General features: G+C 42.5%; 1 protein-coding gene, 2 long non-coding RNA genes and 1 pseudogene across 5 annotated transcripts; 1 reads left to right on the forward strand and 3 right to left on the reverse strand.

Moving 5' to 3' along the window:
• Positions 1-1,477: 1,477 nt before the first annotated feature.
• LOC130522362 (ADP-ribosylhydrolase ARH1-like) lies at positions 1,478-5,101 on the reverse strand (annotated as a pseudogene).
• A 1,007-nt stretch (positions 5,102-6,108) lies between these two features.
• LOC130522367 (uncharacterized) lies at positions 6,109-7,699 on the reverse strand. The gene is made up of 3 exons (XR_008949604.1): positions 7,550-7,699; positions 6,942-7,056; positions 6,109-6,179 (listed from the first exon to the last, which is right to left on the reverse strand). It is a non-coding gene; the product is annotated as an uncharacterized LOC130522367 (long non-coding RNA).
• A 78-nt stretch (positions 7,700-7,777) lies between these two features.
• Positions 7,778-17,613, forward strand: LOC130522369 (uncharacterized). The gene is made up of 2 exons (XR_008949608.1): positions 7,778-7,917; positions 16,033-17,613. It is a non-coding gene; the product is annotated as an uncharacterized LOC130522369 (long non-coding RNA).
• LOC130522348 (ADP-ribosylhydrolase ARH1-like) lies at positions 10,796-14,623 on the reverse strand. Of its 3 annotated transcripts, none has more exons than XM_057026637.1 (8): positions 14,395-14,623; positions 13,873-13,987; positions 13,614-13,722; positions 13,225-13,323; positions 13,043-13,148; positions 12,642-12,908; positions 12,283-12,497; positions 10,796-11,601 (listed from the first exon to the last, which is right to left on the reverse strand). In XM_057026637.1, the coding sequence occupies exons 1-8, from the start codon at positions 14,400-14,402 to the stop codon at positions 11,453-11,455; spliced, it is 1,068 nt and encodes a 355-aa protein (XP_056882617.1). In that variant the 5' UTR covers positions 14,403-14,623; the 3' UTR covers positions 10,796-11,452. The 3 variants fall into 3 exon arrangements, with proteins under 3 accessions (XP_056882617.1, XP_056882607.1, XP_056882623.1); XM_057026627.1 differs by lacking the exon at positions 14,395-14,623 and adding an exon at positions 14,059-14,138; XM_057026643.1 differs by lacking the exon at positions 14,395-14,623 and adding an exon at positions 14,082-14,101.
• Positions 17,614-22,738: the final 5,125 nt, after the last annotated feature.

A 22,738-nucleotide genomic window follows, 5' to 3' on the forward strand; every position in this document is an offset into this window, starting at 1 on the left:
CATTATGTTTGTTGTGCAGTCTGACAGCAGCCGGCAGGAAAGATGTGCGATACCTCCTCCTCCACACAGCGAGGGTGGATCAGCCGCTCACTGAAGGAGCTGCCCAGTGCTGCCAGGGTGTCCTGTAGGGGGTGGCACGTGTTGTTCAACATGGATGACAGCTTAGCCATCATCCTCCCGTTTCCCACCACCTCCACCGAGTCCAGGGGACATCCTAGGACAGAGCTGGCCATCGTTACCAGTCTGTCCATCCTCTTCCTGTCCCTGTCCGTGATGCTCCTGGACCAGCAGACAATCCCACAGAAGATGGCTGATCCCTGCACCCCAAAAGACCTCAGCCTCCTGAGCAGGAACAGTCTGCTACTGCCCTTCTTGACAATTTACCCATGGATGGCCATTGCCTATCGATCACCAGCATCTTAACAGACAGGGTACTTTAAAAAAAAAAAAAAATCATCTATAAGCATAGGTGCTTCTCAGGGATGTTTTCTTCCTTGTTTTTTCATGCACCAATAACCACAAATCACAAAGTATCCAGATGCCCTTTGCCACCAATTCTGTTTGTAACCTCCATGGAAAGGACTTTGAACTGCAGCCTAGATATTGAGGGGCTCCATATTAGTGGCCTCAGAAAAGGGTGGACAGCACTCTCTGGGGTGGGTATAAGATCCTGTCTCAAGAGGAGAAGTTTAAGTATGTTGGGGTCTTGTTCACATGTGAGGGAACAATGGAGCAAGAGATCCATGAATGGATCAGTGCAGGGTCACCAGCATTGCGGACTTTGCTTCGGACATGGTAGAAGGACCTGAGCCAAAAAAATAAAGCTCTTGATTGTTCAGTTGTTCTAGGGTCCAACCCTCACCTGTGGTCATGAATTGTGGGGGCCAAAAGAACAGCCAGAGCCAAAATGTTTACTCTGTAGGATGTCTGAGCTCTCCCTTAAAAATAAGAAAGGTAGTCATCAGATGCACAGTCCACCTCATGTGTCTCTTCTTGATGTGGAGGGTTAGGGTCCTCCTCAATGCCTCGCTGGAATACATTAATACAAAAGGAATGGAGTGAAAAGGAGGAATTTTTTTTTAGCAATTAAAAAAAAAAAGAATACTCCATCCTGTAGGTTAAAATAACACCCCCATGCCCTGGCTGCCCCCTGTAGAAAGGTGAATAAAAATGGCAAAGCAAAAAAAGATTTCTAAAGAAATGATTTTCAACTCAATTACAAAGTTTTGTTTGCATAATTTATTTTTCTTGTGCTTGCTCTGTCTACAGCATGAATTATTCTTGCTAAAGACATGGGAATGTATTTTTTACAGCACAGTTAATTTAAGGATTGCCAAATATGTTAAGAAAACTTTCAAATTGCAATTATCCCAGGAAAGTGTGCTCTCTTTGCTTTATTAGCTAGGAGGATTTATTATCCCTAAGTGGTTTAGTCGAAAGGAAACTAAAAAAATTAGTTTTCAACTCAGCTACAACATTTTGTTTGCTTAATTTATTGTTTCTTGTGCTTTACTGTGTACAGCATTGACGTGTTCTTCCTCCTAATGATGCGGGAATTAATTCTTTCAGATAATAATAGCACAGTTAATTTAAGGATTGCCGACCATGTTGGGTAGAACTTTCAAATTTCCACTATCCCAGCTTTATTAGCTAGGATTTATTATCCCTAAGCGGTTTAGTCAAAAGGAAACTTAGTTTTCACTAGGGGGACCTTTCTAAACACTAATTAGAGTGCTAATGTGAGTACGCGATGTGAAAGGGTTCTCTGGGTTGGTGGGACAGTTTTTCCTACATACTAGGAGCTACAACTACCTCTAAATAAGGATCTTTCTAGATTTCTCCCAGAATGGCCAGTCTGTTGATGTAACTGGCAGCTCTCTCAGTGCGACAGAGCGTACAGTTGTTCTGCACTCTTCTCCAATCGATTCCGGTACTCCAGCTTGGAATAGTTGCCTTTAGGGACCCCTTGGAAGCCATAGAGGAGACCCCATAAGCAGCAAGCAATTACAGCTGTACTGTCACTGTCCCCTAAACAGAAGGTGGAGATGAAGCCAACATTAGGAAGACAAAGAGGTGTAACTGCTCAGCCTTAAACCTGTGTCCTTGATCATGTCAGATATCAGGTGGCGCTTTTATATCTGCTACAGAATTTAATAAAGAACTGCATGAAGTAGAAAGTCTCCATTAAAATGTTTGCCACTACTGACTGGCTCTTCAGACCTCAGTGCCTGTTTTGAACCTTTGATCCTTGCTTTGTTTTTGTCTTCTCACCCTCACTGGAAATGAGAATGCTAGCATTTATTATTTTGCTTAAATATTAATGAATGACTGACGGGTTCATATCCTTCATTAGTTTCTCTGGGTCACGTTGTCATTTACGCATTTCTTACTGAATACGGTGGAGGAGTTGATATGATAAATGTATATTCAGTTCACTTTCCATCACTGATTTTAAAAAAAGCCACTTGGAACTGGGACATGGATGCTCTCATTTTATGTGTGATATGATCTAAAAGGAAGTTAGTTGAGTCAGCAACTACAAGATGCTAAAAACATGTTATATGTTGTGAGACATGGATTAAACAACCTACAAACCCTTTAAACGCTCAAGAGGAACCACTTCATTATTTTACTTGGTCATTTCATTACCTCCATGAAAGGCTGCTCTGCTCATCAACTCCTCCCAGTCTGAGCCTGCCCCCAACAGGGCATCCAAAGCGATCATGGGGGCATCATGGCCACAGCACCCAGCCCAACCTGACAGACTAAAGGTCTTGTAGACCTTATCTCTCTCAGCTGGACCATAATTCGCAGGCCAAATCACTGGCCCTCTCCCATTAGAAATCCCTCTTAGATTGAGGTACCTGTGGACATAAAGAACGAGAAGGCCACATCCTCTTACCAGAACACATGTGACACCTGATACCATTTTTTCAAGTCAACTGACATTATGGATTAACCCAGAGAATAAAATGTTATTTAATTTAAATGGACAGAGCCACTCTTACCACTGCCACTTATCACCAAAGTAGCCCCAGTCTCTCTCCGTCTCAGCCACAGCGAAGCCTTGACCTTGAACAAAGTTCTGAGCCACCGGGAGGGCCTCCTTGATCAGGCCCAAGCCCCATGTGGTCACTGGCCGCCTCTGGACAGCGTATGCAGTAAAAAGAGCTGATGCCACTGCACCCAGGAAACCAGTGGGGTGAGGATGGGTCATTCTGCCAGTCTCCACGGCAACTGCCACCAATGACAACAACTGGTCGGGTTTTGGATATCTTTGGAATTTGATGGGAAATTTTTAAGCATCAAATCTTTTAAATTAGTTTTTGGACATTAATAACCAAACTGAACCCTGAAAAGCAAAACAAATTGTTTATATTTTTGAGTTTTATGCTGATCTCCTACCTAAGACCAATGCACATGGACCTCATTGCTGCTCCACAACCACCTCCACGAACATTGTAAGGCACTCTGTATCCTCCTTCCTCTCCAGGCTTAAGCTGAGAGACACCTAAAAAAAAATATTCAAAGCCATATTATCTACAACTGCTCTAAATAAATGGTGACAGGAACGTTAATTTTCTCACCCCAAATAGTTGAGTTCCCCGGAGCTCTTCCGTCCATGTCTTTCATTCCCTCAACATATCGGGCAGCAACTTCATGCAGGCTCCTCCCCAGTCTTCCCTAGAAGGGAGAAGTTCTGTCTAAATGCCAAACATCATGTCACATATCTGTTAACAGCTCTTGCTGTTCAAATCTCAATAAAGGTCAAGTAGCAATTCTGCCATCATCCAAAGCATTCTTTGCTCATTCAGAGCAAAGGAGAAGATTAAATCAAGGCTTAATTTGGTTTACCCTGGGTGTCTGTTGGGGTGCTCTGATGAGCAAATCAGTCCAATAATGTTCCTTGCTTGAAATGAAATGAGCAAAGAACCAAACGGGAGAGATTGAATGGGTCCTCTTTCATTTTGACCTCACCTGTTGCAAGGCCTTCAGCCGTTGCCAAATGCAGCACTGTGTCGTCACTTACAGGCCAGTCAGGAAGTTCAACCCTGATGTTCTTCAAGCCACCAAGCTCCTTAACCTCCTAAGAGACAAGTCATAATTGTCATGATGTTTAGAGCTTCACACTGTGAGTTGAAACAGCTATAATTACAGGATGAACATGTCAAATATTAGGACCAACTGAGCATTTATTTTCTATAGCTATATATTTATCTACTGATCCTTTACTAACCTGATGGATAGCAGGTCCAGACATATTGAACTCCCACAGTTTGTTTCTGTATCCAAGAGCATCGCCAGCCCCACTGAGCACCATAGCCGCCTTATAATGCTCCAGAGTAGCAGGTCTGCACAGATAAGTCAGGACTCTGTCTGTAAACTCATACCAATTTAAAGCATCATCCTGAGCCAAACTCACAACACTGGTTGCCATCTCCATACTTCATTGGCCTGAGATTCCTCTTCAGAAAGTTTCACAAACATTTACACCCAACATCACATGGTAACTGGGATTATCCACAAGCCTTTAACAATGCAAATTACCACCACCGACAGCATTCAGTAAACCAGTACGGTGGCCCAAGAGATCATAATCTTCAGTATTCAGCAATAATATTAAGTAATGGCTGCTTGCTGTTCTGCACAATGTTTAAAAAAATTAGCAATTTATTAAATCAAACCCTCCCAGCATTGAACGAATAGGGCCGCAATGTTTCGCGCTCAAGCAAACGCATTCTGTGATGCGGCTCAGTCTCACCCGTCCATTGTCGCCGAGGTGGGACACTCACAGACGCAGATTCCGGGACAGCGAAGACAAACGTGCACAAACCAACTGATCCGCGAAATATTAGGTTGTTTTTTTAAAACGCAATATCAGCCAGTATGAGTTAAGAAAGAGCAAACAACACGCAGCCTTCCCTCTGAGTGGGGCTACAGAAATCAAAGCAGTGGCGCTATAAAGACGGAAGTTTGCTTTTAAAAGTTTACGATCGGGAAGCCTCCAAAAAGGTCCACGTTCACACCAAGGCAGTTGTTGTCGCCTTTTTAAACTCAATGAGAAGTGACGCACTTCAGTTTTTTGTCGCCAGCAAATGAAAGCTTAACCATTTACTGTCAAAAGCAAAACCGAAACCAAAAATGGTTGTATTGCCGGAGACTGTGATTATGCAGTTTTCAGTTAGTCCAGAGACTGACTTACTCCGGTTCTTGTTTTTTTAACGTGACACCAGCGAAAATAGTTTCAAACTGGTTCCAAACAACGAGCAACAACTTTGAGCTGGGCTAAACAGAGGCCAGAGCTAAGATCTAATGACGTGGTGAGTCATGTGAGTGTAACAGGGCCTTTGTGTTATAAAGCGTTATAAAGCGTTAATTACACAAAATATGGTCTGTTGCATGCTCAGCTGTCAGAAATACAGAATTCCCCAGAATTCTTTAGTGATGGGTTTGGGAACCCCGTCCTTCATTTCTTCTTCTGTGGTGCCCCTATAAAAGTGATGGCGATCCCTCCGCCTCTCCCCTTTTGCACATCACTCGTGGGAGAGGTGGATGTCTCATTTTCCATCATGTCAGTTCAGATTAGTTACGTTTGGTTCTGTGTTCATCCATTTATGTATTCTAATTGATTGTTTAATGTGTTTGTTTATTCATGTTAGAAATACAATAGAAACGTACCAGAACTTAAACATGATGTTTAGACAGCGTTGACCGCTAGCTTACTTGCCATGACGAGTCTCGCTAATGTACGTCTTCCCGCCTTGTCTGTGTTTAGGAACTGAAGCGGGCTGCTAACTGTTTATTCGTGTTATTATTTGTTGCTGCCAGGTATGTGACTAGTTCTATGGCCCCTTTTGCACTATACTCTCGTGGGAGAGGAACTGAAGCGGGCTGCTAACTGTTTATTCGTGTTATTATTTGTTCCTGCCAGAATAAAAGGAAGTCCTGGACACGAGAGTCTCTTTTCTAACACAACGCAGAGTTCCACCAGTTACATGAGCAGGGTTACAGACCAAAAACCCTAACGGCAAAAATTATGAACCTTCATTTTTAAAACTAGAACCATTATATTCCAGCACATATTCAGCCACGAGATCACGTTTTACCCTGACGTCACTTACAGGCCAGTCAGGAAGTTCAACCCTGATGTTCTTCAAGCCACCCAGCTCCTTAACCTCCTAAGAGACAAGTCACAGTTGTCAGGATGTGAAGAGCTTTCCTCTAAAGCCCATATTCTCAAATTGTGTGGAAAAAAATAAAGCTAACGCTTGCAAATTTTCGTGCAATTCGAACGGAAATGTTAACTGAAGCCGCAAAAATGTACTCGCATTCAATGAGCTTAGCCACTTCAGCTATTGCCTCATTAGTTGGTCCCAGGCTGGTCAGAGTGCAAAAAAACCATTGGAAATCTTGTAGAAACAAGTAATTAAAGTTATGGATTTAAAAAAACCTAGGCGCTATCATCACTGCAATTCTTTTAAAAATGCAGTCTTTTAAACTAGGACAGTTTAAAGATTTAAATTTGCAGATTTAAATTTGATTTATAAAATACAACATGATTTGGCTCCAGATCCTCTTGCAGAGTTCATCATCCAAAGAAACTCCTCTGAGTGGCTCACTCGAGGCTCCGTAAGAGGTGACTGTTACATTCCTCTGTGCAGGAGCACTTTCAGTAAGTCGGCTTGGTCAGTGAGGAGTGCTAGTGAGTAGAACTCAGCACCAGAGGAGGTTAAAGTGCTCACAACATTCAAGGCCTTCACCACAAAATTGAATATGTGGCTTATCAACACTTATATCTGCCAACACTGATAGACAGGCCTGTTGCAATGTTTGGATATTGTATTGTTCTCTCTTAATAGTATAGTAAATGTTTGAATATGTGTTTTGTACTATATTGTTATTATTTGTTAGCTGTATTTATCTACTGATCCTTTACTAACCTGATGGATAGCAGGTCCAGACTCATTGTACTCCCACAGTTTGTTTCTGTATCCAAGAGCATCGCCAGCCCCACTGAGCACCATAGCTGCCTTATAATGCTCCAGAGTAGCAGGTCTGCACAGATAAGTCAGGACTCTCTGTAAACTCATACCAATTTAAAGCATCATCCTGAGCCAAACTCAAACTGGGTAATCTAAGAGAAATCCTCAATGAAGTCTCTTCAAATGTCACTTTAAGGAAAAGTGATCATAATCTTACGACACTGGTTGCCATCTCCATACTTTACTGTCCTGAGATTCCTCTTCAGAAAGTTTCACAAACGTGTACACCCAACATCACATGGTAACTGGGATTATCCACAAGCCTTTAACAATGCAAATTACCACCACCGACAGCATTCAGTAAACCAGTACGGTGGCCCAAGAGATCATAATCTTCAGAATTCAGCAATAATATTCAGTAATGGCTGCTTGCTGTTCTGCACAATGTTTCAAAAATTAAAACAAGCCTTTGAGCAGAGCTGAAATCAACCCTCCCAGCATTGAACGAAATCAGGCCGCAATGTTTTGCTCAAGCAAACGCATTCTGTGATGCGGCTCAGTCTCACCCGTCCATTGTCGCCGAGGTGGGACACTCACAGACGCAGATTCCGGGACAGCGAAGACAAACGTGCACAAACCAACTGATCCGCGAAATATTAGGTTGATTTTTTTAGGCAGTATCAGCTCAGAAAGAGCAAACAACACGCAGCTTTTCCTCTGAGGTGGGCTACAGGAACCGCAACACCCAAAGCAGAGGCGCTAAATAAAGACGGAGAGTCAAATTAATTTTAGAAGTCACGACGGAGACGCCTCCAAATGTCACCAGCGAAAGAAGGCTTGTGCTTGGCGAGCAAAACTTCGCCATTGACAACCGGAGGGTGACCAGATTTGAGTTTCTGAAGGGGATCGGGACAACCTACACGACACAGAGAAGGTAACTCCCGTCCAATGTGAACACCTTTGGGTGTCTAGCAGGATTAAATCCCAGAGGATTTGGAAATGTCACATGGACACATTTTTAGGTCTCAAAAAGAGGACATGTCCGGGACAAGGAGGGCAAAACCTACTTTAACAGACTATGACTGTGATTAGCAGTTTTTAAAAGCATTAGTTATGCCAAATTTTATTTGCTTAATGTTGTTGGTGTATATATATATATTTTTTAAAATCTCTTCCTCGCCCTCCTGGGCAGTGCCTCCTTCCTTCAGACTCGGGTCCTCTACCAGAGGCCTGGGAATCTGAGGGTTCTGTGCAGGATCTTAGCTGTTCCTAGGACTGCGCTCTTCTGGACAGAGATCTCTGATGTGGTTCCTGGTATCTGTTGGAGCCATCTACTCAGCTTGGGTGTTACTGCCCCTAGTGTCCCGATCACCACTGGGACCACTGTTGCCTTCATGCCCCACATTCTCTCCATCTCCTCCTTCAGCCCATGGTACTTCTCCAGCTTCTTTTGTTCCTTCTTCCTGATGTTGCTATCACTTGGGATTGCTACATCTATCACCACCACTGGTTTCTGTTGTTTATCCACCACCACAATGTCAGGCTGGTTGGCCACCACCATCTTGTCAGTCTGGATCTGGAAGTCCCACAGGATCTTGGCCTGCTTGTTCTCCAGCACTTTCGGGGGTGTCTCCCACCTGGACCCTGGACCCTGACCTTCAGTCCATACTCAGTGCAGATGTTCTTGTAGACTATGCCAGCCACCTGATTTTGCTGCTCCATGTATGCCTTGCCTGCTAGCATCTTGTGCCCTGCTGTGATATGCTGCACTGTCTCCCCACAGAGGCGTCTCCCCACAGCCTACATACATACATACATACATACATACATACATACATACATACATAGTCACCAAACACAAGGGCAGAGAATCACTTAATTCAGGTAAATAAAATAATTGAATTTTCAGTGGCAAAATAAAAAGGGCAGAAATTCAAGCACATATGACAAGACGTAATTAATCTTATTTAACTATTATCAAATGCTGGCAGCCTGTGAACCTTTTTCAGTTGCCAGATTTTCATGTTGGTCTCCTGAGAAAGTGTAAAAGATATAATCAGGCTTATATTCATGCCTTTAATTAAAAAAAGTAGAGGACAGTGAGAGACTCTTTGCTGCTTCTCAACTACGTAAATGGCATCCGTTAAATCACAGGAAAAAAAACAAACTTCTCACTCCAACAAAACCTCTTACAGTCCATATGTGTCTAGCAGTTGTATCCTCTGTGTGGCACTATAAAATTCTCCATTACCAGAATTAATGATTATGGACTATTATTATCTCAATCTTTTGAAAAATAAATGCTGGCCCATGTTAAATACATCACAGTACCTCTGCGGGATTCCCTATAATTCAGACTCAGATTCAGATTCAGGTCCTTTATTGTCCCACACGGGGAAATTTACAGTGCAACAACAGCAGGAGCACGCAGAGAAAAATAAGATAAAATCGAATAGAATAGGATGTATATTTACAATAATCCAGGTAAATGGATACTTGGCCTCTGTATACCTGTACATAGTACAGAGGGTGAATACAATATACATATCAGAATATATAATATTCAGATTGTGCTAGCGGGCGTTATGTTTGTTGTGCAGTCTGACAGCAGCCGGCAGGAAAGATCTGCGATACCTCTCCTCCACACAGCGAGGGTGGATCAGCCGCTCACTGAAGGAGCTGCCCAGTGCTGCCAGGGTGTCCTGTAGGGGGTGGGACGTGTTGTTCAACATGGATGACAGCTTAGCCATCATCCTCCCATTTCCCACCACCTCCACCGAGTCCAGGGGACATCCCAGGACAGAGCTGGCCATCGTTACCAGTCTGTCCATCCTCTTCCTGTCCCTGTCCGTGATGCTCCTGGACCAGCAGACAATCCCACAGAAGATGGCTGATCCCTGCACCCCAAAAGACCTCAGCCTCCTGAGCAGGAACAGTCTGCTACTGCCCTTCTTGACAATTTACCCATGGATGGCCATTGCCTATCGATCACCAGCATCTTAACAGACAGGGTACTTTTGAAAAAAAAAAAAAATCATCTATAAGCATAGGTGCTTCTCAGGGATGTTTTCTTCCTTGTTTTTTCATGCACCAATGACCACAAATCACAAAGTATCCAGATGCCCTTTGCCACCAATTCTGTTTGTAACCTCCATGGAAAGGACTTTGAACTGCAGCCTAGATATTGAGGGGCTCCATATTAGTGGCCTCAGAAAAGGGTGGACAGCACTCTCTGGGGTGGGTATAAGATCCTGTCTCAAGAGGAGAAGTTTAAGTATGTTGGGGTCTTGTTCACATGTGAGGGAACAATGGAGCAAGAGATCCATGAATGGATCAGTGCAGGGTCACCAGCATTGCGGACTTTGCTTTGGACATGGTAGAAGGACCTGAGCCAAAAAAATAAAGCTCTTGATTGTTCAGTTGTTCTAGGGTCCAACCCTCACCTGTGGTCATGAATTGTGGGCAGTGGCCAAAAGAACAGCCAGGGCCAAAATGTTTACTCTGTAGGATGTCTGAGCTCTCCCTTAAAAATAAGAAAGGTAGTCATCAGATGCACAGTCCACCTCATGTGTCTCTTCTTGATGTGGAGGGTTAGGGTCCTCCTCAATGCCTCGCTGGAATACATTAATACAAAAGGAATGGAGTGAAAAGGAGGAATTTTTTTTTAGCAATTAAAAAAAAAAAGAATACTCCATCCTGTAGGTTAAAAATAACACCCCCATGCCCTGGCTGCCCCCTGTAGAAAGGTGAATAAAAATGGCAAAGCAAAAAAAAGATTTCTAAAAGAAATGATTTTCAACTCAATTACAAAGTTTTGTTTGCATAATTTATTTTTTCTTGTGCTTGCTCTGTCTACAGCATGAATTATTTTTGCTAAAGACATGGGAATTTATTTTTCACAGCACAGTTAATTTAAGGATTGCCAAATATGTTAAGAAAAACTTTCAAATTGCAATTATCCCAGGAAAGTGTGCTCTCTTTGCTTTATTAGCTAGGATTTATTATCCCTAAGCGGTTTAATCGAAAGGAAACTAAAAAAAAATAAAGTTTTCAACTCAGCTACAACATTTTGTTTGCTTAATTTATTGTACTTGTGCTTTACTGTGTACAGCATTGAAGTGTTCTTCCTCCTAATGATGCGGGAATTAATTCTTTCAGATTAATAGCACAGTTAATTTAAGGATTGCCGACCATGTTGGGTAGAACTTTCAAATTTCCACTATCCCAGCTTTATTAGCTAGGATTTATTATCCCTAAGCGGTTTAGTCAAAAGGAAACTTAAAAGTTTTCACTAGGGGGACCTTTCTAAACACTAATTAGAGTGCTAATGTGAGTACGTGATGTGAAAGGGTTCTCTGGGTTGGTGGGACAGTTTTTCCTACATACTAGGAGCTACAACTACCTCTAAATAAGGATCTTTCTAGATTTCTCCCAGAATGGCCAGTCTGTTGATGTAACTGGCAGCTCTCTCAGTGCGACAGAGCGTACAGTTGTTCTGCACTCTTCTCCAATCGATTCCGGTACTCCAGCTTGGAATAGTTGCCTTCAGGGACCCCTTGGAAGCCATAGAGGAGACCCCATAAGCAGCAAGCAATTACAGCTGTACTGTCACTGTCCCCTAAACAGAAGGTGGAGATGAAGCCAACATTAGGAAGACAAAGAGGTGGAACTGCTCAGCCTTAAACCTGTGTCCTTGATCATGTCAGATATCAGATGGCGCTTTTATATCTGCTACAGAATTTAATAAAGAACTGCATAAAGTAGAAAGTCTCCATTAAAATGTTTGCCACTACTGATGGCCATTAGAAGCATTTTTAGTGTAATCTCACAGGAGGCGACCTGTAGAAGAGCAGCACTGGCTCTTCAGGCCTCAGTTGCCTGTTTTGAACCTTTGATCCTTTCTTTGTTTTTGTCTTCTCACACTCACTGGAAATGAGAATGCTAGCATTTATTATTTTGCTTAAATATTAATGAATGACTGACGGGTTCATATCCTTCATTAGTTTCTCTTGGTCACGTTGTCATTTACGCATTTCTTACTGAATACGGTGGAGGAGTTGATATGATAAATGTATATTCAGTTCACTTTCCATCACTGATTTTAAAAAAAGCCACTTGGAACTGGGACATGGATGCTCTCATTTTACGTGTGATATGATCTGAAAGGAAGTTAGTTGAGTCAGCAACTACAAGATGCTAAAAACATGTTATATGTTGTGAGACATGGATTAAACAACCTACAAACCCTTTAAACGCTCAAGAGGAACCACTTCATTATTTTACTTGGTCATTTCATTACCTCCATGAAAGGCTGCTCTGCTCATCAACTCCTCCCAGTCTGAGCCTGCCCCCAACAGGGCATCCAAAGCGATCATGGGGGCATCATGGCCACAGCACCCAGCCCAACCTGACAGACTAAAGGTCTCGTAGACCTGATCTCTCTCAGCTGGACCATAATTTGCAGGCCAAATCACTGGCCCTCTCCCATTAGAAATCCCTCTTAGATTGAGGTACCTGTGGACATAAAGAACAAGAAGGCCACATCCTCTTACCAGAACACATGTGACACCTGATACCATTTTTTCAAGTCAACTGACATTATGGATTAACCCAGAGAATAAAATGTTATTTAATTTAAATGGACAGAGCCACTCTTACCACTGCCACTTATTACCAAAGTAGCCCCAGTCTCTCTCCGTCTCAGCCACAGCGAAGCCTTGACCTTGAACAAAGTTCTGAGCCACCGGGAGGGCCTCCTTGATCAGGCCCAAGCCCCATGTGGTCACTGGCCGCCTCTGGACAGCGTATGCAGTAAAAAGAGCTGATGCCACTGCACCCAGGAAACCAGTGGGGTGAGGATGGGTCATTCTGCCAGTCTCCACGGCAACCGCCACCAATGACAACAACTGGTTGGGTTTTGGATATCTTTGGAATTTGATGGGAAATTACATTTTTAAGCATCAAATCTTTTAAATTAGTTTTTGGACATTAATAACCAAACTGAACCCTGAAAAGCAAAACAAATGTTTATATTTTTGAGTTTTATGCTGATCTCCTACCTAAGACCAATGCACATGGACCTCATTGCTGCTCCACAACCACCTCCACGAACATTGTAAGGCACTCTGTATCCTCCTTCCTCTCCTGGCTTAAGCTGAGAGACACCTAAAAAAAAATATTCAAAGCCATATTATCTACAACTGCTCTAAATAAATGGTGACAGGAACGTTAATTTTCTCACCCCAAATAGTTGAGTTCCCCGGAGCTCTTCCGTCCATGTCTTTCATTCCCTCAATATATCGAGCAGCAACTTCATGCAGGAGCTCCTCCCCAGTCTTCCCTAGAAGGGAGAAGTTCTGTCTAAATGCCAAACATCATGTCACATATCTGTTAACAGCTCTTGCTGTTCAAATCTCAATAAAGGTCAAGTAGCAATTCTGCCATCATCCCCCCTCATTCAGAGCAAAGGAGAAGATTTAAATCAAGGCTTAATTTGGTTTACCCTGGGTGTCTGTTGGGGGGGGGCGCTCTGATGAGCAAATCAGTCCAATAATGTTCCTTGCTTGAAATGAAATGAGCAAAGAACCAAACGGGAGAGATTGAATGGGTCCTCTTTCATTTTGACCTCACCTGTTGCAAGGCCTTCAGCCGTTGCCAAATGCAGCACTGTGTCGTCACTTACAGGCCAGTCAGGAAGTTCAACCCTGATGTTCTTCAAGCCACCAAGCTCCTTAACCTCCTAAGAGACAAGTCATAATTGTCATGATGTTTAGAGCTTCACACTGTGAGTTGAAACAGCTATAATTACAGGATGAACATGTCAAATATTAGGACCAACTGAGCATTTATTTTCTATAGCTATATATTTATCTACTGATCCTTTACTAACCTGATGGATAGCAGGTCCAGACACATTGAACTCCCACAGTTCGTTTCTGTATCCAAGAGCATCGCCAGCCCCACTGAGCACCATAGCCGCCTTATAATGCTTCAGAGTAGCAGGTCTGCACAGATAAGTCAGGACTCTCTCTGTAAACTCATACCAATTTAAAGCATCATCCTGAGCCAAACTCACAACACTGGTTGCCATCTCCATACTTCATTGTCCTGAGATTCCTCTTCAGAAAGTTTCACAAACATTTACACCCAACATCTCATGGTGACTGGGATTATCCACAAGCCTTTAACAATGCAAATTACCACCACCGACAGCATTCAGTAAACCAGTACGGTGGCCCAAGAGATCATAATCTTCAGTATTCAGCAATAATATTAAGTAATGGCTGCTTGCTGTTCTGCACAATGTTTAAAAAATTAGCAATTTATTAAATCAACCCTCCCAGCATTGAATGAAATCAGGCCGCAATGTTTCGCTCAAACAAACGCATTCTGTGATGCGGCTCAGTCTCACCCGTCCATTGTCGCCGAGGTGGGACACTCACAGACGCAGATTCCGGGACAGCGAAGACAAACGTGCACAAACCAACTGATCCGCGAAATATTAGGTTGTTTTTTTTAAAACGCAATATCAGCCAGTATGAGTTAAGAAAGAGCAAACAACACGCAGCCTTCCCTCTGAGTGGGGCTACAGAAATCAAAGCAGTGGCGCTATAAAGACGGAAGTTTGCTTTTAAATGTTTACAATCGGGAAGCCTCCAAAAAGGTCAACGTTCACACCAAGGCAGTTGTTGTCGCCTTGGTGAGCTAAGATCTAATGACGTGGTGAGTCATGTGAGTGTAACAGGGCCTTTGTGTTATAAAGCGTTATAAAGCGTTAATTACACAAAATATGGTCTGTTGCATGCTCAGCTGTCAGAAATACAGAATTCCCCAGAATTCTTTAGTGATGGGTTTGGGAACCCCATCCTTCATTTCTTCTTCTGTGGTGCCCCTATAAAAGTGATGGCAATCCCTCCGCCTCTCCCCTTTTGCACATCACTCTTGTGGGAGAGGTGGATGTCTCATTTTCCATCATGTCAGTTCAGATTAGTTACGTTTGGTTCTGTGTTCATCCATTTATGTATTCTAATTGATTGTTTAATGTGTTTGTTTATTCATGTTAGAAATACAATAGAAACGTACCAGAACTTAAACATGATGTTTAGACAGCGTTGACCGCTAGCTTACTTGCCATGACGAGTCTCGCTAATGTACGTCTTCCCGCCTTGTCTGTGTTTAGGAACTGAAGCGGGCTGCTAACTGTTTATTCGTGTTATTATTTGTTGCTGCCAGGTATGTGACTAGTTCTATGGCCCCTTTTGCACTATACTCTCGTGGGAGAGGAACTGAAGCGGGCTGCTAACTGTTTATTCGTGTTATTATTTGTTCCTGCCAGAATAAAAGGAAGTCCTGGACACAAGAGTCTCTTTTCTAACACAACGCAGAGTTCCACCAGTTACATGAGCAGGGTTACAGACCAAAAACCCTAACGGCAAAAATTATGAACCTTCATTTTTAAAACTAGAACCATTATATTCCAGCACATATTCAGCCACGAGATCACGTTTTACCCTGACGTAATGATGTGGGTCTGACGGCTCCGTTTGGCTGTTGCCCGATGGAAAATCAAACTGGGTCTTGGAGGGACTAGGCTGGAACCAGTTAAGCACTGGCTCTAGTAGCCTATGTGTGTGCATGGGTGTGTGTGTTGGTGCACTGATGACTCCATTGTCCCTTTGCTTTTTGTTTACCTGTTGAGGTGGGTGGAGCTCAGAGTGAGCTTTGACCTGTCCCCTGTGTTCCAGGGTAGTTTTGAAAAGCCTCACTTACGTTCCCTTATCTCTCTCTGCCTCCTGCCTGGAGCAGCTCCTATTTTTGTTTGGATTTTGGCTTTAATCCATTTAAGATGACACACATACACATCCACATGCATCCACCCACACCTCCAAACACTAATTGTACACACTGTTTTTCATTTAGTTTAATCCATGGGGTATTCCTTGAAATAAAATATCTTCAATTTCATTCCCATTGTTGTTGTGTCCCGTTTCTTTTTGCATTCATGTGGTCCTGATTTGACGGTCACTTATATGATTGTCTCTTTGTGCAGGGTGGTGAAGTAATGCTTCAGCAAGAGACAAAACCACCAATGTGACCAAATTTGAGAGACTGCAGATCTGCTTTTTAAGTTCTGTGAGGTGAGTTTAAAAGACTTGTCTCAAGAAGAGCCCAGTGTCACAGTCTGCTCCAGTCTCAATCAGCACCCACTAGCACACCTATGTCTTTTCTCTGCTCGTCAGCGCAATCTGGCACAGCTATTCGCCCCCAGCGATTTAAACCCCAGTCTGGCACTCATGCTTTGCCAGATTGTTTTGTGCTCATGTCACACCTTCCAGCAGTGATTTTTGGACTCATTTCTTGGCACTGACCTTACATGTTCCTGAACCAGCCTGTTATGTCCCAGTCCTGGTAAACTGCCATATCTTCTCTTTCACTTAGTCTCCGTCTGTTACTGTCTGCCTGAGTTTTCTGCATTCTTGGAATATCACACTTAGGCATTATGTTCAGGATTACTTTGCTGAGAGATCTGACTGTGATCAAAAGCTGTTTTCAAATATCGTCTGGTCAGGATTTGCGAGGGAAATCAGTGAAGATGGCTTTCAACACCTTTTCTGGACATTATGACTACCTGGTAATGCCTTTTGGACTTACCAATTCCCCTGCAGTCTTCCAGGCACTTCATCAGTGACACGTTAAAGCGATCCTTTTATTTACGTGGACAACATCCTTATTTTTCAAAATGCTTTATTATTTTTAAAGCGTGAAACATTATGCAATGTCTTTGCTCATAATAAAATGCAATCGCTGATATCTTCTGCCTCCAAACGACAGAGTCAGGAGGGAAAGATATGTTAAAGATAGCATGTGTTGTCTCAAATTACTCTGTCTCACGACAAATTATTCTGTCTCAAAATTACACTTTACGCGCGGTGAAGTGCTCATTGCAGATTAAGCACATAGGATTTGCATTAACAGCAATAAATGCATACGTTTCCACCCATTCATTGATGAACAGCCTGTATTCTGAGTCAATCTTTCATTTTTTAATGTAAGAATTATTTAGTAAGCCAACCTTCATGCCTAAAAGAAACAAGTCAGAGCGGTCAGACATTTGCACTAGGTCACCAATGCCAACTTTTGATTATTCATGTGCGGCCCCTCAAAATATGCTGGACAAAATATATGTCCAGCATCCAACAGATGTCCATACTTCCTGCACAATATAATGTTCAATTAGCAATTGTCATTTGCTGTATGTGTCACGGACTGGGTGATCAGGACCTGAACGCAGGCCAGGACACAGAGGTAAAATGGTCGAACAAGCTTTATTTACAGGGGGGAGGGGGCACACAAAGAACACGAGGAACACGGAGCACACGAGGAACATGAAGGCAGCCCTCCAGGGCTGCGGAGCACACGAGGGACACGAGGGTAGCCCTCCAGGGCTGTGGAGGGCGCAGGGAACAGGGGCGGCCCTCCAGGGCGCAGGGAACAGGGGCGGCCCTCCAGGGCGCAGGGAACAGGGGCGGCCCTCCAGGAGACACGAAGCTGGAGCGGCCCTCCAGGAGACACGAAGCTGGAGCGGCCCTCCAGGAGACACAGAGCAGGAGCACACGACGAGGGAGACAAACAAACACCCTGACAAGACGAACAGAACACCCTCACAAGACAAGCAGAACACCCTGGCACTGACAGGCAGGTGCAACCAGCTTAAATAGGCAGCACGATGTAAATTGCCTACAGGTGCGCCCGCCAGCAGTGCCAGCTGCCACCAATTGTTCCCCACACCACCCCCTGCAGCACAACGACCGACACAACCCAGAAACCCTGACAGTATGAGCTACTACAGTACACTCTCAGGAGATTCCTCAGGGGCTGGACCTGGTCCTGGGGCTGCCAATTAAATAGAGGCCCCCCAGCTGTGAAACCAGCTCCCTGTCCAGGGGAGGCTGACTCCCTCTCTACTTTTAAGACTAGACCTTAAAACCTTCCTCTTTGAGAAGGCTCATAGTCAGTAATTTTGTATTTACATTTTAGTTTAGAAAAGGGTCATCAAATTATTTGGCTACATCTTAACTACAGTACGCTATTTAAGGCTTAGGCTGCTGGGGTAAAGAATTATGATCACTGCAGAGGTTTCTGTCACCCTGCTGGTTCATGACTTCCTCTCCTCTACTCTCCTCTCCTTGTATCGTCAGCAAGTATCATCAACCCCATAGCTGTACATTGACCTGCTGACCTCTTTGATACAATAAAAGGGAGTTTTACCTTGTCACTAGGTTTCTGTAAAGGCTATGGGGTTTTCAGTCCATGGGTTTCTGTAAAGAAGGTAGAAACAGCAGTTTGTTTGTAACAGATGCTATATAAACAAATTTGAATTGAATAGCTCCAGTTTTAGATCTAGTCACAAACTTGGCCGATCTTATTGAATCAATGCAAGGGATCGGATATGAGTCAGTCTTGCCATTCACTTTGTGGTAATCTACAACAGCAGTGACTTTGGTCATACTCGGGGACAAGGAGAAAGAGAGAGAGAGAGCCAGCTCCATGGACTGAAGTTTGGTACCACAAAGACATTTTCCAGCAGGAAATTGACCTCCTGCTTCAGATCACTGTGTTGGGGTGATTGATGTGATGTTTGAAGGGCCCTTTAACACCTACATTCACATCATGCACTAGTGCCATAGTTTGTAGGTGTCACCAAAAAGTGATTAATGACAATTCAGGGTTAGAGTTACCATACAAATGTCACTGTTTGCAGTTCAAGATAAGTCTACATGGCTAACCAGATTTTCCAGAACCTATTATCCCAGGTGCACACAGGAAACAGGATTCAATGTTTCCCGTCCCATCCTCCATGAGGTGGTGTGACTAGAATACCGTGGTCACCACAGGAGAGACACCTGGCACTGGATTCTCAGGCATTTTCTCTGTAATTTGGCTAGTGTGACAGCAGCAATAGAATTTCACTACCTCCAATTGTTTGTTTTTTACTCCCACGTGGCTGAACACACTGTGGACATAGGCTAAACTTAATACCTTAATAACCTAATACCTTAGCACCATCATCAAACAAGTCACAAATGACTAAGTACATTTTTTGGAGCACATCTACATGCCTCAAATGTATATTCAGTTTGTTCAGCCTTGATTATCTGATCTTTATCTGCTACGAAACAGATTCCTCTCATCCAGTATCACATTACCAACCATTGGAATGCATTTAGTTTCTGAGAAAGAGGGGCTGTCCACATCATTAACTGCTTTCAAAAAGGATTCACTATGATCCACTGTCTTACCAAACTTCTGAGCCTGGATTCGTATCATGGTGCATGCTGGAAAAACAGGCGTGTCAAGCACAGTGGGAGCAACATGAAAAACTTCAATGGTAGGTTTTTCAATGATCTCTGAATTAGATGGAAACCCTTTTACAACAGCCAAATAAATTCCCAGTATTAACTTGAAAACCACCAAGTGACACTGGGCCAAACACAAAGGCAAAGAAGAGTGTCATTTTGTGCAGCTGAATGTATAAAACACTCAGTTCTATTCCCCACACTAGTATGTCAGAACCACAGTATGATATTTTGGAAGGCAGCTCAACCACACCAAGCCACAGTTTCATACCAGTGTATCATAATATGGTCATTGGGATGCAGCCTAACTTGTGGTAAGCCTGTGACAAAAAACACTATGAAATGAATAGCATGACAGCCACATCAGTTTTGTGTTTTGGTAGTTCAGCCACAACCTCATGCTGATTAACAGCTGGGTGGGGCTACATGAAAAAGTGCCCAAATCAAATTCCATGATTACCCTATAGGAGGAAACCAAAAAGGAAAAAAACGGAACCAAAAATGTAAAAATACTCAAGAAAATTATGCCTATAAAAGGCCCTGATGTTATGTCCCAGTCGAGGAGAATACCAAGACACAAGAAATAAAATGGAAGAAATATTTATTATTGGGGCGAGCACAGCCAAAATGGATGTAAAATTAAACTATCAAAAAGTTAAAATCACAGCATGGTAAAGCCCATAACATGACAAAGATGACAAAGATTCAACCACTGACCCCACTACAAATCATCAAGGGCTGCAAGACCACGTCTGTGGCAGACAATTATTGTATCCAAACATCAAAAGGAGAGGATAAGAAAAAGACCCCTGTATCGACATGGACAGCTTGTTGAATCCTCTCGTGCAGTGGTCTGAAAGAATTAGTGCTCCAATACCAGCATTAAACAGTAGAAAGTTGGTAGAAGGTTGATTCTTCTGATTTCTCATCCATTGAGTTGGACAGAAGTCCAGCATGTACCCTAACTCAAGTTTGTTGGAGGAAGAAAATCAGTTTTGGGCCATATACAATATTGGGATTTGCGAGAGATCTGCAGAGAAGACAGGAATAGGAACAGCCTGCGATATCACAAAATTGTTCCTGTCCATTCCATTCCTACCAGCAAGAGAGGGCAAATTCTTTCTTTGGCATTCCAGAGGACCTTTTCAATAAGCTGAGTAATTTCTGAAATCCTTGGACCTAGTCCGCCAAGCTCTTGGGAGGCATACAAGATATGTTAGTTCTCTTTCCATGACACCATGACTTAAATTTAGTTTTCCTGTAGTGAAATGTAAAAGGAAAGTTTCCAGTTTCTAGGCTACGTTTCCATGTTCAATGATTTCCAGACTAAGTTTCCATGTTCAATGGTTAACGTTTTCCTTCCTTATGGTTGCAATGTTCACCTTTGTTTGCTTATAGGCCTGAATATGTTGGTAACCAAGAGATCTTTGTTTGTTTATGGCCTGAACATGGGGGTTTCCAAGGAGTGGGAATGGCTAAAGGATATTGTCTGTTTAAAAAAACATGAAAAAGTACACCTAACCTCTGATAAGAATAATAAAAAGTACATAATGGTGGAAAACGGGGAAAAATGGCTAACTAGAAGGAGGAGCCCGGGGAGGAGTAAACCCAGGCTCCGAATTGTATAAAAGCTGGAGATTTCTTGCTAGATTTCAGACTTAGCCCGGGCTACTTCTCATGCACGGTGAATTGTGAATCGACAATAAACCATCATTGGACCGTAAACCAGCTGACCCTGACTCATTATTCGACTTTGTCGTGGCAACTCTGCATCAACCCATTGGCACTGGCATAGGCATTCTGACTTAGGAAAAGTGTAAGTTTATTAAGTAATTAGACATAGAGTAAAAGCCACAACATTCCCAAATGTTTTTTTTGTTGTTTTTATATGACTTCATGTTCTGATGTAATGTACCATGTTTGTGCATTTAAAATAAAGTGCATCTTTATTTTAAAATTATTTTTGTATGTGACAAGACTGTCCAAGCAAAAGCTAAACTTTCTGTCTTACTTGAAAAAACTTGATGAATGATAAAACTTCTTGGTATGTCTATATTTTGGAATAAGCATTAGAGGGCCTTGTCTTTTAAGTTCTAAAACCTATGGTCTCTTTTCCCATCAAGTAAAGTTTCATTCTTGGAACAATTTTGACATTTTTTTCTTTCTGCAAGACAAATTAAATCTGTTTTCCCATTAATGCTATTATGCATGGAATGAAACCATAACCACACAGAATCAATACAGCAGCCATCACTGCTATGACTGTTGGGCAGTAGCGAAGCAATATAGATACAAATGAGTCATGTAGGAAATATTTCAAACTCTAAGTATGTTAGAAACAAATTTTCCTTTTAAGTGGCCCACCCAAAATTACTTTGCTCCATCCAAAATTTAAATCTTGGCACTGCTCCTGATCTGAACGCTAAAATAAGAATTTTATTGTAGAGGGAAAACTGTTTTCTGAGGGCATTCCTGGGTATTCGTAATGACCAGTGGGTGTATTGGAAGTAATCATCTCCTTGTCACTTTAATTTATATTCAAGATTCAAGATGTACTTTATTCATCCCCATAGGGAAATTGAATTGTAGTAGCAGCCTAAAGTGGATTAATATAACTGTATGTTTTTTGTCGCGAGAATGACCGGCGGTGGAGGAGACAGAGGAAGATGGGAGCTTCTTTCCTCCAAAAATGTATTTTAATTTATCAAAAATACCAAAAATAAAGTGGCGTCAGAAGATGCCAGGCTAAATCCATACGATAACATAAAGACCCTGCACACTTTTACACATCACAACTTTGACTCTTTCTCGAACAATTTGTTTTTTTCCAAAACAACAACCAACCAACTCAACAACAACCAAACCCCGTCTGGGGCCTACTACAGGGCTTATATAGCTGTAGCCTCTCTCACGGGTGAAACCAATTATCAAAATTATTACGCTAACTAATACATTTTGAAACGCAAAATAACAACTGCGAAGAACATACAAAATTTGCATAAAACGACCAAAGGAAATTTCATAGTAAAATACATGTTCAACCTACTCTTATAAAACACCCCCGCTAAAATAGATCGTGCCGTAGCACCCCGCGAAACCCCTCCATATATACAGTGGGGCAAAAAAGTATTTAGTCAGTCACCAATTGTGCAAGTTCTCCCACTTAAAAAGATGAGAGAGGCCTGTAATTTTCATCATAGGTACACTTCAACTATGAGAGACAAAATGAGAAAAAAAAATCCAGAAAATCACATTGTCTGATTTTTAAAGAATTTATTTGCAAATTATGGTGGAAAATAAGTATTTGGTCAATAACAAAAGTTCATCTCAATACTTTGTTATATACCCTTTGTTGGCAATGACAGAGGTCAAACGTTAAGTCTTCACAAGGCTTTCACA

The sequence above is a fragment of the Takifugu flavidus genome, chromosome 1 (genome assembly GCF_003711565.1).
Source record: "Takifugu flavidus isolate HTHZ2018 chromosome 1, ASM371156v2, whole genome shotgun sequence".
NCBI lineage: Eukaryota > Metazoa > Chordata > Actinopteri > Tetraodontiformes > Tetraodontidae > Takifugu > Takifugu flavidus.

Bases quoted from the DNA above. Each gene is read 5' to 3' on its own strand.
- LOC130522348 (XM_057026627.1), bottom strand. From the start codon at position 14,123: ATGTTTGTGAAACTTTCTGAAGAGGAATCTCAGGACAATGAAGTATGG. The intron at 13,324-13,613 runs GTGAGGTCAAAA...TCTCCCTTCTAG, and splicing joins GGCTGAAGGCCTTGCAACAG to GGAAGACTGGGGAGGAGCTC. The intron at 13,149-13,224 runs GTGAGAAAATTA...ATTTTTTTTTAG, and splicing joins GGGGAACTCAACTATTTGGG to GTGTCTCTCAGCTTAAGCCA.